The sequence below is a fragment of the Carassius auratus genome, chromosome 46 (assembly GCF_003368295.1).
Source record: "Carassius auratus strain Wakin chromosome 46, ASM336829v1, whole genome shotgun sequence".
Classification (NCBI taxonomy): domain Eukaryota; kingdom Metazoa; phylum Chordata; class Actinopteri; order Cypriniformes; family Cyprinidae; genus Carassius; species Carassius auratus.
Genome location: NC_039288.1, coordinates 1286722 through 1302366, shown reverse-complemented (window position 1 = coordinate 1302366; position 15645 = coordinate 1286722). Strand labels below are relative to the sequence as shown.

The following is a 15645-nucleotide window of genomic DNA, read 5'->3' as shown; positions in this document are numbered from 1 at the left end:
GCATCCCCACTCCTAATTATAGTGAGGGCAGGGAGAAACAAGCAATCTAAAATGCAGTACGCTTTTCATATGCAAAAGATTGAAATGTTAATTTTGGCGAGTTCTAAATCTTATATACATCATTGCTAACATCAACCTCCTCTGAGGAAGATAGCTTTAGCATAGCTCTATCACTCAAAGAGGAGACCACAGCGTATGCTTCCGAAACTCGAGAGAGAGTGCTAGATTCATATGTGATCTCATCGCCGCCGTGGCTCAGCAACAGTGGGGAAGGAACTGTAAAGACTGTAAAAATGGACACACTCCTCAAAGTGTGCCAGGCGGGAGCACAATGCACAATCCATCCCCTCGAGAGCTAACTGTGCGTGCTCCGCTCCCAAACATCAACACAACGATCGCATGCATTCACACCCATAATGTTTAGTGCAGGCAGAGAAGAACACACGATCTAAAGTGCTGTCTGTTTAGCTCGCCATATAGAGGTGATTGTGCATTGTTAATACGAACAACTGTAAATAAGACTAACACATTTCACACAGAGCGCTTGCTGAAAACGCAAAAAAATGCAAAAAATGATTTAGATCTAGATTTAGATGATTTTAGACTTTTAAAGTCTGCATTAAACGGAAGTTGCAATTGTCTTCTCTACTGTGTCATATATCTGAGTGAAACGGCATCTGAAATGAAAGGGCGGGACTTGATTTCATCCTTCGGGAATTGATTGGATTGTTGTAAGTTGGGGAACTGACAACAAAATTGGCATGCGAAAGGAAGAGAGATAGAGAGAGAGAGAGAGAGAGAGAGAGAGAGAGAGAAACTGAGCGCGTCCTCCATCAAGTTAAGTCATATTGTCTTTGATCTTTCAAGCTCTATTGCAGTCAGCAGGTGTTGCATTGATTCACTCCAAAAGAAGTTAAATAAAAAGTGCCCTTACATTAAAAAAAAGGCCTAATGTAGCAACTCGATGTGTTTTTTTGTTTGTTTTTTTAAAGAAAAATATCCATATTCAAAACTTAAAGCTGCAGTTGGTAACTTTTGACGCTCTAGCGGTTAATAAACAGAACTGCTAGCGTCTTGCGGAAGAACATCGTAGCCGGAACTACTTCTCTCTGTTTATGTCTATGAAGAATCACAAAGGTACTGGGTTACTCCGCCGCGGTATCCCCGAAGCAATCTAAAATAGTCCGAATATAAACACTTATTATAGGTGCACCCTAGTGATTCAGGACAAGCCAAAAACACAGTTTGGAAAATGGATTCATGGTGTACTCGCTTATTATATACATTTTTCTACATTTTGAACACAAACAAAGTTACGGACCGCAGCTCTGATTGGTTGTTTTTTACTGGGAGCGATGGAGTTTCTGCAAATGGCAATAGGACACTGGGAGGAGCCAGAGGAGCTTGATTTTTTCACAGATTATCTGTCTTACTGTCATGACACAATGACAGGGTTAATAAATATGTAAAAAAATTTTTTTTACAAAAGTTCCCTACAGCAGCTTTAATAATCACTTTACTCTAGCCTGCGCCAACAGTTGTACACAGAAGCAGTTCCAGGAGCATGAAGTATGAGGTTAGCAGGCCCGTAGCTAGCTATGAGGTCACCAAGGTCCGGACCTCTGTAAATTTTTCATGTTCGAAAATAAAATTTGCGAAAATACTTATTTGCTGCTAAATTCAATTCAGTTTGCTTCTGTGGTATTAAAATGATCATATTAGGGGCAGCCATTTTTTGTGCTGCGGCAGCCGGGGAGCAGTCAGCGGTTAGGCGACTTGCTCAAGAGCACCTCAGTCGTAGTATTGAAGGTGGAGAGAGTGCTGTAAATTCACTCCCCACACCTACAATCCCTGCCGGTACGAGACTCGAACCTGCAACCTTTTGGGTTACGAGTCAGACTCTCTAACCATTAGGCGACAACTTCCCCAATGATAGAGGTCGAAAGATCAAAGGCAATTTTTTTATATAACTCAGACTGGATTCGTCTGAAAGAAGGAAGTCAAATCTAGGATGCCTCGGGGGTGAGTAAAACACATCCTAATTTTCATTTTTGGGTGAACTACAAGATAACTCCGCCATTGTTCCATAGCTCGCGACCAGAAGAGCAGAGGAGTCATTTTGAGGGGAAGTTAACGTTTTTGATTAAAGATTATGAGGGCACATGAATTTATTATAATTTATGATGTGAAAATAATGCACGTGAAAAAAAGTGCACAGACAAATATTTTCTAATAAACACTGCAGTATTCCATCAAATTCTCAATTTTTATTTCATGCCGACTTTAAGCCCTCTGATATCCACATCCCCCCGCATGTGATGTTTTGCCATTCCAATGTACTGATTTCACATGTGATTCAGAGCGTGGCACACAGGGGCGTTCCCAGCGCGTTTCGACGCAGCTTGAGTTCCTGAAGGGGAAACATAGCTATTTGAATGTTGAAGATTATTTTCAGAGAATATATAATATCATAACATACTCATGACATAGATGTGAAATTGTGTACTTAATGCTTAATTAGGTAATATACAAATGTATAAAACTAAATAAATAAATAAAAAATCTCTCTGTCAGAGATTAACACACGATTTAAAAAAACTTATTTTAGTTAGTTGTCAAAACAATATTTCTGATTTCTAAAGGTGAGGCAATAACTAGAAATAAAATAAAATAAAAAAACGAAATCTAAAATATACCTTACATTAATAATAAATAAAAAACAGAAACACATAAAAATTTAAACTGAAGGTACAAAAATAAAAGCTATTTAAATACATGAATAAAAACTATAGTAGTATATAAATATTAAAATAACCTGTTATGCATGTCTTATGTTACTCCAAAGATAAAACGGTTTGTCTTTGTAATCTTGATACTTGATAGTTAATTAGATAATTTATAAAAGTATAAATAATAATTATTTGAACAAAAACACATCCCAAAGATCAAAGAGATTAATGCACCAAATTATTCATTTTCATTCATCACTGCTACTGTTTTTCCTTTTTTGGTAATTTCAATATTTGAGTATTTTCAGGAAGCAGCATCTCTCTCTCTCTCAGAGATTGACACCCGTCACATGTGAACAGAAATTTCACCTACATTTAGAGCCGTCACCTACATGTAAACAGGAAACACACAACCCACGCACAGATATTAGCTGCAGAGCTGCTGTGCGGATGTGTTTGTCCACACACACGCACATTAACACACGCACGCACACAGTCACACACACACACACTCACTCAGACACGCGCACACACACACACACACACACACAAAGAGACAATGACACACACACAAACACTGACACAAACAGTAGACACACACAGTTACACTCACACACTCTGTCACACACACACACACACACTGACAAAAACAGTAGACACACACAGTTACACTCACACACTGTCACACACACACACACACACAGAGTGTATTTGGGAAAGCAGGGGGTGGAAGAAAGCAGAGATCATATATTCATATTGTGTGTGTGTGTGCGTGTGTGTGTGTGTGTGTGTGTGTGTGTGTGTGTGTGTTTGTATTGGTCATCATGTTCACGTCCTTCTCTGATCTTCCATCACCACAGGGCAAAAAGAAGCGAAGGAAACGAGACAAGCAGGACTCCAGCACAGGTATGTGTGTGTGTGTGTGTGTGTGTGTGTGTGTGTGTTCACATGCTTAAGAGTCACGCCTATCTTGAGGAACATACTTCTGTTTCTTATACAAAAATATCAAAGATAAAACTGATTGTTGAAACTGTATTCTGACTGAATGAGCCACATTCGAAGCAGATGATCACAACCTACGACACAAGTGCACTATATTACTACTGTTTCTAATAAATGCTAATAATGCAGCTATTTATCAAACACTGGTGTCATCAAACTGCCGTGTCAGCCCAGCCATCGTAATAAGATTATTCTGCTCATGAAAAGCAGAGCAACTGTGTAATATACTGCAGTATACTTAAGGCTTAATTAAACCATGCCACTTTCTCTGCTTTAGTCGTCAGTTGTACACGGCATCATCAACAGCAGCATGCAGTGTGACATCCACTGCACTGAAAACATTTCACCCAGAAATTTCACAAATAGTTACAAAAAAACGACACTGAAATATACGTGAAATCTTGACTGCAATAATAGTTTTTTTTGCAGTACAATATCTCCAATAATCTTTATATAAAATCCCATTTTCGCCACGGGAATTTATATCTTGCACTTCTTGTGTTTGTTTTTGCACAAATTCCGAATTTACATCCCGCAAGTCTTAGTTTTCTCAGAATAAATAAATTGTGAGTTTAGATCTGATGAAAAAAGCTATGAAGTTGGGAAGTTATTTTCTTACAACTGCGAGTTTATATCTCACAGTTCTGACTTTATAACTCAGAATTGCACGTTTACATCATGCTGTTCCAAGAAATTAACTTGCAATTGTAAGAAAAAGTGTCAAACAATTGACCTTTTTTATTTTGTATTCCGTGGCAGAAACAAGCGTTCATGTCCGCTGTATATTTTAACACTGTAGTAGGCAGTATGCATGCACTATTGTTTATTGGCAGTGCGCTTGGTTTACGAGGGAGCGCTGATTGTCTTGACGGTGATTGCTTTTCTCTCTCTCCTGCTGTCTGGACGGCTAACCTCTCTGCATCCTCTTTCCTCTTCATCTCCTCTCTTCTCCATCTCTCTCATTCTCTGCACGCATGCTGCCTTTCGCTCAGACCCCGGCTCGCCAAAGAAATGCCGTGCTCGCTTTGGCCTCAACCAACAAACGGACTGGTGTGGTCCCTGCAGGTGTGTACGACTGTCACTAACACACGTGTTCAGCTCCAACACCCTGGAGTCCAGCTCTGCTTTAACCAGACACTTCTCTTACTGCTTCGTTTGACTTTCAGCAACATTAAATTACATCCCCAGTCTCTCCTGACGGGGTTGGCTCTGTGGTTTGCTTTCGCTGCGGTTTCCAGACAGTTTGTTTCTATTGCTTTCAACTTCAGTGCAAACTTCAAAACTATCCCTTCAGGCTTACTTCATCTATGTCCACCTGTACATCTCAATTACAATACACATATTTAAAGGTGGGGAGTTTTTTTTTTTTCAGAAGCACTGACACCAAACTTTAGTTTTATTCCCCTTCTAGATTCAGAAGGGTTTGTTCATATAGCCTTTCATTCTCCTGATTTAAATAAGATTTAATTCTCTAATATGCTGATAAAATGAAAAGAGGTTTGAACCTGGCTTTATTTAATCTTCAGATTTCTGTTCTGGAAATGGATGCAAGTTAACGCATTTAAAATGAGATCCTTTGAGAAAACATGTAACCTGAAAGTTAAAACTGTTGTGATTGAGTAAATTCCTTCAAGTCAAATGGTCAGCTGGTTCAAACCACCGCTCATCATTCATTTTTACATTCAAATGTTACTGTAAATGTGTCTATATTTATTTGATCTGTGCTTTGAGTTCGTTCAAAAATTGATCCTAAATTTTTATTGTGTGAACTGACCGAACAATCATGATTTCTGCATGGAAACATTCACACACCATGAGAATTAAACTTCTCATGTTTTTAGGAAAAAAGCATGTGATATCAGCTTGAACTTCAGTCAGAGCTGTCGAATAAAGCGCTCCTGCTTTCAGTACTTTCACACGTCGGTTTTTCGCACTTATTTTACTCTATATATTCTGGCATAACTGTTTGTTTTGTGTGCTCTTTATTTATTTTTTTTATCATTGTTGTCCAGAGTTCATCTTTGTGACGTTTCACATCCACGCTTTATTCACAGATAACTCTCTTGACTGTTCCTAGGAGGAAAAAGAAGTGCATTCGCTACCTTCAAAGAGGACGCTGCGCCAGCCCCCATTCTTCCGATGGAAGTGCTATAGACTCCCCCCTGTCACCTGTCAATCACCTGCCAAACCCCGCCTCTCCCCCACGATACCCCGCCTCCCCCAACAGCAGTCCCCTCCCCCAGAGCAGCAAAAGCTCCGCCCACCCTCCCAGACTCTCGCTCCACTTCAGCAGAATTAAAACAGAGAGCCACAATAACCCAGACTGACGGCTCGATGGCCACGGAGACCGATCTCACGGACACACCTTCTTCAAGTTCTCTTCGCTTCCGTGTCCTCCAGAAAAAGAAAAAAAAAGAAGTTCACATGGGGGGTCCTCTCATCTTTTAGGAAATCATAGCATGAGATTTCCTCATGGATGAATCTCATGAAGAATGTGTTTTTTTTTCTCCCTCTTTTCAATTATTTCAATTACAAAGAAGCATTTTGTTGTTTCCATTACCATAATGCAAAAAAAGAACAATTTTGTTACTGTAGACAACATTAACACTTTCATGTCATGATACAGTTAAGCAACATCACACGAGCAAGAGTGCCGTTTTCCCAAATATCAGCACGATTGCAAATATGACACTGATTTTTAAAACAAAACAAATAATTATATATCAAATCAGTTACATTGTAGTCAGTTTTTTTTATCCAAACAAATGCACAGCAGAACCTTCGAGAGTCTCTGAGCATTGTTGATCTGTTGAGTGAACGATTCAATGACTCACTTGTGTTCTGATTCTTTAATGAATCAATTGTTTGAACGAATCTTTGAATCAATGACTCATCCAGACAGTCACTTACTGCCACCTACTGGTAGGTTTGTTACATATTTAAAAGTATCATTGCATTTTTACCCAATGTTTTATGTTTCATATATTAAAAACATACACATACACGTTTAAAACAATCTCATAACATTGTTTTGTGGTGTAAATTTATTTGTCATCTCACAGTTTCATTAAACAGTCCGTGCATCTCCATGCTGCTTCAGATGATAAAAAAATAAGAAAGCACTGACAGAACACTGATGAGAGAGTATTACTTCAGAATAAACTACATTTACACCACAAAAACTATAATAATAATAATTGGACAAGCGAATAACTGATTTATGTGTCTGAGGGACAAGCACATGACGAGGTTTAATGTCTGTATTTTATTGTATATATGATTTTCATTACTGCATTATTACAGTAATGCAAATGAAGTTCTCACTATTCTTTAACTCTCATTAGAAAGTCACAAGTACAACTCAAGTTACTGAAGTTGGAAATGTTTTATAGTTTTATTTCGTGGATTACAGTAATGTGAAATTTAGGGGAGATATAATGCTTAACTGTCATCACAATCCCAAAACTCTGAATGGTCTAAATGTCTTCATTTTCTTTATGCAATATGCATTTCTTGATTTTGTGGTAAAGCTTGACCTGGATGTTTCTTCATGAGATTCAGCCACTGTGTGTCAAGAAGTTTCTTCATGTAAATGCCGTTCCTTTGCTTCACTGAAAACAGTGTCAGTTCTCACCATATCTCTTCTACGATCAAATGAGTGTTAAACGGCATCTTTTATAGAGTTAAAGTCCATAAATAACTAAACTTTTATATGTTTTTATGTAAAGAGAAAAAAAAAGAGAAAAAACATTCCTTGGCTGTTTACTTTTATTGAAACAAGTGCCATTTTTAAAAGCTTTTGTTGTGTAGATCTGAAGTAGTCAGCTATGCCCGTCGTCTTTCAAACGTCGCTGTATGAAATGATGTGCATCTGTGTGTGTGTGTGTGTGTGTGTTTCAGTGTTGACTCAGGTCTGTTCTGAAGCAATCATGTCATTAGCCATCTGCGATCAGACAGAAGGAGCCATACATCTTCAGTGTTCACATATAGCAAGCCGTCTTTCTTCCTTTTGCTTTTGATGTAACAATAATCATTCTCTAGTTTTATTAAAATATTTTGAAAAACTGGTCTGATGGAGTTCTTGCAGTGTTTCAGACACTCAGTGGAACGGCATGCATTCACCAACGTGACCAACAGACCCACTGCGTCCAACCTGACATGTTTTTATCTGCTGTATAATGAATTGATTTGATCACACTACCAAGAGTTCGGATATTTACATGTGACAGCGTAGCACACCATTCTGACATTCCTTCTCTTTTTAGGAAGCTAGTGTCCCATCACATCCACCCCTATACAGTTATTAACATTAACTACTTTAGTTAAGATGTAATAACAAGGAAAATATCGAAAGCACTTGTTGGTCTTAGCTCATTTACAGATTGAGAAACAAATCATAAAAATAAAAAGTCTGCCACAGAATAAAAAAAATGTAAAATGTAGTTTTTTAGTTTAAATAATTACAGTTCTGACTTTTGTTTCAGGCAATTTTAAGAAAAAAAAAAACTAATTTTGAAGCCAAAATTTCATGTGCACATATTAACGTTGACTCCTCTTAGAAATACCAGTATATATCTTGAAATTGCAAAAGAATAAAATAAGGTTCTGATCACACAATTCCCAGGATTGAATGTTCCTGGATATACACACAAATTTTTTTTTTTTTTTTTTGAGAAAATAAAGTCCAAATTGCCAGATATAATGTTGCAATTACCTTTTTTAGCGATAAAGGACTTCTAAAGCAAATTCATGTTAGATCAGATCCATTAAATAATATTAATGAATGGCGCTAAAATGATCTAAAAACTAATGGTTGCATTTTCATTAACAAATAACATTAAATGATACCAATGAGGTCTCTATTTTCCTCAGAGTAAGTGCAGTGTTTACTGGTTTGTTCAAAAGCCACATTGTCAAAATGCATGGACACTTAAAAAAAAAAAAAAAAAAAAAAATAACACAATGCCAGAAAAAAAAAAAATGTATAAATAGCACAAGCACACTTTAGGCAAAAACTTTTTTTTTTTTTTTTGTTAGGCATGAAATCATAGGTTTAGTTTAGATTTAGAAAAGACTATGACACAATGATTTAGAGTTAATGTGATTCATTATATGGAAAAAAAAAAGCAGCTGATTCAAAGACACAGATCACTAATCAGTAAGAACAGGTTTCGAGTGTTAGAAAAGCTCCAGCGGTGCAGACAGCACATACACAAACCGCCTGGAGCCACTTCAGACACTAACAGAAGGAGTCTCAATTACTAGTCAAGTGTCTAGACCACTAGATAGTGTCCATCTTTGAACAGATGAAGAAAACTACATAGAAAACACTTGCAAGAAGCAGGAAAGGCATTGCACAGAGAAAGGACAAATCACACAATAATCTGGTTTTATTTATTTGAACGTTTTTGGAATCAAAAGATTCCTAATCCTAATGGCCAACAATTAAGGAGCAGAAGCGTGAAAGACTGTCAATCCCAGACACCGAGGCAGAGCACATGAAGTCAACGCAGACAGCAGCACTTCCAGTTCACAAGACCGCGCTCAAACATCTCAGCCTTCAGATTCCCAACACGGATCATTCATCAGCACAAACACGGCTGCTTAGATAATACTCCTCAAGCTACACCTTAGTTTCTCAAAAACAGAAAACACAATCTGGCATTTGGTGACGAGCTCCGTTAAAATAAAATAAGTGTGGTAAGAAAGTGTTTTCTCTACTCCGTTCATCTGAAGAGGAACGACATTAAAAAAGGGTTTACACCACACAAGCAAGAAGGAAGGTCATGCTAGCAAACGCAAGGAACTTGACTAGGTTTATTTGTGTTAAATCTCAACAAATATCAACAGCGCAGTGCAATTTTTTTTTTTTTTTTTTTTTTATTACTTTTTTTTTTTTTTTTTGAACAATCCATAGTGTTAAAGTGTGTCAGGATCTTCACTTCTCTTCACACCACTGGTTCTCCTTACGTACCTGCAACACACAACATCCTGGTGAGATAATACAAAAACTGATACATTTAAACCAATTGAGAGTATCTCGATGATACGGAGGTAGCACCGGTCTGAGCGCATTAAGAGCATGCGTGACGGAGGAGAGACAGGAAATGAGCTCTTGCTTTACCTGGGCTTCCTCTTCCTCTGTGAAATCATTTTTGATATTGAAAGTCTTTCTGATCTCTTCTGGGGTTTTGCCTTTGATCATGTTTGCAACCGTCTTGCAAGTAACATCTAGCAAGCCTTTGATGTCCAAGTAATTTGCAGCCTAAACAAAGGGAAGAGATGAAAGTGAGCGTGACGAGACGAGGCCATCGTGTGGCAGCTCAACACACTGCTGCTCTGATGGGTGCCAACACTCGCCTCACTTCATCAGAACCAAGAGCACGAGAGACGGCTTTACAACGGAGCGTTTCACAAACACTCACACTTAAAACAGCACTTTTCCCAGTACATACTGACAGTTACATCAATATTAGTACATGTCAGAAACTCCGAAATCCATATTTAATTGAACGTAATGGGAGATGCATGTCAGAAAATCCATGCATTTACAGAAAATACCTGTTGTCATTATTTAATGCATGCTTGAATAAATCTGTCAGGAACACTAGTGCATTCTTTTAGCTAGTTTTGCTTCATTAAATGCAGGACACCACATTTATCCAGCTTGTTTCTGCATCTCTGTCCTGTAACATACAGCAGTGTTTTACTGAATGAGTCCGAGCACAAGCATCAAGTCAAGTGTTACACACCAGAATGAGTTCGAAGAGGGTGCCCTGGTCTACTTTGAGGAACTCCTGGTCCCACACGGGGATGTCATCCGTCCTCTTCTCTTTATTCTCATCGTCTTCAGGAGGAGGAGGGTCGTCTTTATGGTGGGTGCACCACTGAATCACCTGTGGACATACTAAACACTGTGAGGCTCAGTCCCTTCTAAGAGAGACACATTTTGTATTTATTTTAAAACAACCAATATGCACACTAATATATAGGAAAGATGGCAGCATCATGATGTTATTTTCACACAGAGATAGGCTATTAAAAATGGTTCAGTTTTGTATGCAATGGCAAAGTGATTATAAAGTAGTTTTTTTTTTATTAAGTTAATTTCGAAAAACATATGGAGCCTTTTTTGTTCGTTAAATATACGCTTTTGTTTTTTAAAGTAATGACCAAGCGGCCAGCGGCAGACGGTAAGATGATAATGTTTGATCAATATAGCCTTCTCAAACCATCACAACTTGCCTACAATAAAGCCTATAGATATACTACTAAACAGTTCAAGCATATAACAACGTTTAAATGTTAAACCTGCATAAATGTGCGATATATCCAATAGTTTGTGCGGAGACTGAAAGCTGTGCTGGACATGGAGGAGCCAGCGATCACTTGCATGTTTTTCGAGAAAACGCCATCATTTTTGCTCATAAGGTAAGAGTAATTCCTCATTCGTAACTGTAAAGGGTCTAATTTTTTTTGGGGTTCAAACACTATCAACAAAACGTTGTTCTTTTATAAAATAAAGAAAAATGTGCTTTCCTCGGTCTGGTCTTGAATAGGAGCACTATTATACACAAGTTATTATACACAACTTACAGACATGATATATCCATAGAAAGCATTAAATTAGTACTTAACTAAAAACATTTAGAAAACAAAAACTTATTATAATAATCCTATCGATGCATTTCTTAAAGGCGCGTCTAATGAGGAGATGGCAAGCACTGCACATGAACTATTAGCTCGCTGTTTGTCGTGGTAATCAAATCAAAACTCTTTCAAAATGCAGCTTTTCCCAAAGCATTGGGAACTTTTAATAACTCCCCGATCCTCTGCATGGTCAGCTGTCACCTGTGTGCTAATGCATGCATGTACCTGTTGTGTAGGCAATGTATAATATTCATAATAGCCTATAATTATTACAGTATTTCTCCAATTTAAGCAATTAACAATTCTGACCTTCTTCAGGATGGCAGCGTTCACATTGGGCAGAGGAACCGGATCATCATCGCCTTCATCATCCATCCCCAGATCTAAGCAGAATAGAGCTGTAGTTACACACACACACACACACACACACACACAGACCTCAGTTCAGCTTACCTTCCAGCATGGTCTTTATGGTCACAGACTGCTTGGCGATTTCAACATCCACCTCAAACATCTCTCCATCAGAGCTCTGCAGTTTAATAGTCGGCATCTACACCAATAATAACACAATAACAGACACATTATTACAGAAGACGAGAGCTAATGACTCCTACTAGCTGTTCCCTAACAAGTGCACTTCTCCAGGAACTTCATACATCGCGCTTAAAAACCTCTCAGCATCAGCACTATCACTTTCACATTGTGTTTCATTCAACGTGCTTCTCATATGAACTAAAAGCATGACAGAAACATAAAGCACGAGCTGTTTGTGAGGCTAAGCTAACGTTAGCCGCGCGGCTAACAGGCCTCTCACAGCAAACTTCATTTCACTAAATATTACGCCCGCTGCGACTCTTCACTGTCCAAATATAGCATATGACACGCTCATGTGGCAGATACTGTCTCGTCCTTACCGTGACTAAAAGCGAAGAAAGTATTAAACTGAACGTCAACAAGGCCTGAGTCTGACTGATGCTGCACTATTCGTCCTAAATAGCCTCACATCCAAGTGTGACGTCGCAAGCCACGCCCATGTCCAAATACGTCACACTCTCATTCATTTTGAATTTAACAGGAAGAAGCATCGCGCGCAGGCAAGATAATCAAAGCAGATGAAAAAGTATTTAGAGATAAAGGGTATTTCTGTAGACATGATAAATTACATTTTAAAAGTATATGTAACAAGCTCGCAATCAGGATGTGGTGGATCTTAATGGTATTTATAATTTTCCAGAAGTCATATTACAAATGGTTGGGGGTTCGAATCCCAGGGAACACATGTTTGGAGAAAATGTAAGTCGCTTTGGATAAAAGCGTCTGCTAAATGCATAAATATATAAATATAATATAAATATAAAAACACAGGTGATATGTTTTTCGAATAAGAAAACTAATCCTCTGCATATAAAAATATGGGCAAAAGTTAGAACAATTAATGTAGTCATTTCTAGAAATGTGTACAATATTCAGATACATATTCAGACGCTGAGAGAACAATGTAAGAAAGGGATAGACATAAAGATGCTTATCTGGATAAATCTGGGCAAGGCCTCACTCAATGGAGAATATTAAAAGAAAGAGTTCAAAGCTTTAAATTATGTATTTATTCATGAATACAATTTTGTTTTATTTAATTTAATTTTTTTTATCTATCATAGTTGATTAATTCATAGCTGAACCTTGTACATTAACCGTTGGTTTGTCAATCTGCTAAAAAAAACCTCAAAACGAAGAACCATCAATAAAAAGATAAGTCGAATTGCTTAATTTCCAAGCAATTAAAAGTGTTATATAGCCCACTGAATCATACTCAGACTCAATGCTGGCAGCATGTTCACTTGGGACAGAACTACTCTGCTCTTCACTTTAAGTTTTCATTTAGAGATGACTGAATTTTTGCTTAAAAAAGAGCAGGAGAAACAACATGCAAGTGTCTCAGAGCCGGCAAAAGCTGTGAAATCTGCAGAAGTGCCATGCACGTTTGTCATGCATGTCACCTGTTGTAGCAAAGCATAATAAACTCATTTAACTTCTTCCAAGGCCCAGATCTATAAAAGAGAGGCTTCTGGGAATCCATACTCTGGTTTCAAGAGATCAATTCGGATCCAGAAGTGTTGCTAGAGGAGGAGTACAGTGAGAAGTGCTTGGTACCCACAATGACGTTCAGTGGTACACTGTGAGAAATAAAATCTGCATAATATACGGTAAAAATCAGCAACTATGGTTGCCAGAATTATATCATAAAATATAAGGTAACATTGCTTTAGGTTTAACGATTTTACCTTAAATTTACAGTTAAATACCATAATTTAAGTAATATAATGTTAATATACCAACCTTTTGATGTGCTGTAATCTGTTTTTTACCTTTGTAATACACTGATAACCACCGAATGCAGTTGGTGATGTGAAAGTCATGCAATGAAACAATGACCATCACAAGCAGCTTTTAAATAATAAGATATATAGAAGTACACAAACACCATCACGGTGAGACTCTGAAAAACTGAAATATGCAATAAACATTCATTTAACAATATTATATGGAACATTCAACCCTAACAGATAAGAAAACTTAGTTATTTCAAAGAAAAAAACAAATTCAAACAATATTTGAAATGCAACGTAAAGAATTCTGGGAATGTCAGTTTACATTTTTTCCCTGTAAATTTTACAGGAACTTACCGTTAACCATTTAACAGGTTTGTACTGTAGCATTTTCACAGTTTTTTTACTGTTAAATTCACAGTGATTTTTTTACTGTGTAGTAAAGCTTTTATAAGGATGAATGAGCGCTGAAGGTGTGAGTTTATCAATGCTGGCGGGGTTGTCCTCACAGATGTCTCATAGGGATGCACAGTTAATTAATTGATATATTGTCGTTTGAGGCTCAATGCTATATAAACGCAATGCAAGTGTTTTAGGAAGAGTGTTTTCAGCTCGTTTATTTTCATACAAAAACATTGAATGCATTTGCTTCAAAACAATGGGATAAAGCAAAACATGATTCAGTGTAAACTGTAATAATCATAATTAATAATCGCAATTACAGTCTCAAGGGAATAATCAACAATTATGATTTTTGACCTCAAGTATCCTGAAATGTAATTGCAACAATGTAGCATTTTAACACAAATAAAATAGCTTTATTGTGAATACAGATTACAGACATGTACAATTCAATTAAATTGTTCTTTTAGAAAATCTGTTAACTTTATCTGTGTTAAAAGAACTGAAATTCTTACTCGCCCAAAAGACATCCAAAATGTAGATGAGATTGTTCCTTCATCAGATTTGGAGAAATGCTAATATTATGTGTGCTAGCTGATACGTCAGAATAGCTCCTTAAAATAAAAAAAAATAATCTTAGTCTTCCCATGCAAGTCAGATTTGTGATATTTGTGTCACATGCACACAATGACCACTCTTTGACATAAACTCCTGCAGCTGCTTCAGAGCTTCTGTAGGTCTCTTGTTCACCTCTCTGATCAGTTTCCTTCGAGCTCTTTCATCAGTTTGAAGTGACGTCCTAATCCAGGGAGCATCTGTGTTATAGCACTTCTTAATAATAGACTTCACTGTGCTTCTAGGCATTGATGAAGCCTTTTAAATGTTTTTGTTTCCATAACCTTTTTCTCGTAACCTGGCTCGTGCATGTCCACAACTGTATCCCGGAGATCTTTTGACAGTGCTTTGCCATCCACAGCTGATTGTTTGCTTCAGTTGCACTACCAAAGACTGAAATGCTCCGGGAAATGCTTTCTGACGTGTGTGTTAAATCTTTCAAACAATAGAGTATGTACAATCATACAAATACCTTGGGACTATTACTGATGAAAAACTGAATTTTGAAAAGAATTGTGAGGCTCTGTGCAAAAAGGGGCACCAGCGTTTGTATTGCCTAAGGAAATTATCTGTGTTTAATCTTGACCGAACAATAATGAAAATGTTTTATCATGCTTTCATTGAATCTGTGTTGTCCTTCTCCACTGTAGTATGGTATGGTCATATATCTTTTAAAGGCAAAAAATCAGTTAGAGCAGATAGTAAAATGATCTGGCCGTTTTGCTGTTAGCTCACATTCTCCATCTCTAGTAACAAGACTGAGGTATTTGCAATTTGCTTCTCAGCTTCAGCACGTGCATGGGCTAATATGAATGGATGCCTTTTATTATTATGCACAGGTAGAAATAAATTAGAATAGCTTCGCTTTAAATACAATTTACATATATCACATATATAACGAGCTCCTTCGTCTTCGTATT

The 15645-nt window shown here is 37.4% G+C and overlaps 2 protein-coding genes across 9 annotated transcripts in view; one reads left to right on the top strand and one right to left on the bottom strand.

Moving 5' to 3' along the window:
• The window catches only part of LOC113063835 (transcription factor 7-like 2), a 46411-nt gene extending 38612 nt beyond the window's left edge, over nt 1-7799 (top strand). For 4 of the 8 annotated variants that reach the window (XM_026234199.1, XM_026234197.1, XM_026234200.1 and 1 more), the window contains 3 exons: nt 3590-3635; nt 4724-4796; nt 5809-7799. In XM_026234199.1, the coding sequence (XP_026089984.1) occupies nt 3590-3635; nt 4724-4796; nt 5809-6058 (369 nt within the window). In that variant the 3' untranslated portion in view covers nt 6059-7799. Of the gene's footprint in view, nt 1-3589; nt 3636-4723; nt 4797-5785 lie in introns of all 8 variants that reach the window. The other 4 variants (XM_026234202.1, XM_026234204.1, XM_026234201.1 and 1 more) reach the window with 3 other exon arrangements.
• Nucleotides 7800-9106: 1307 nt separating this feature from the next.
• Nucleotides 9107-12431, bottom strand: LOC113063834 (S-phase kinase-associated protein 1). The gene is made up of 6 exons (XM_026234195.1): nt 12296-12431; nt 11835-11931; nt 11691-11764; nt 10484-10627; nt 9856-9996; nt 9107-9705 (listed from the first exon to the last, which is right to left on the bottom strand). Exons 2-6 carry the CDS (start codon nt 11929-11931, stop codon nt 9670-9672), a joined length of 492 nt encoding a protein of 163 aa, XP_026089980.1. The 5' UTR covers nt 12296-12431; the 3' UTR covers nt 9107-9669.
• Nucleotides 12432-15645: the final 3214 nt, after the last annotated feature.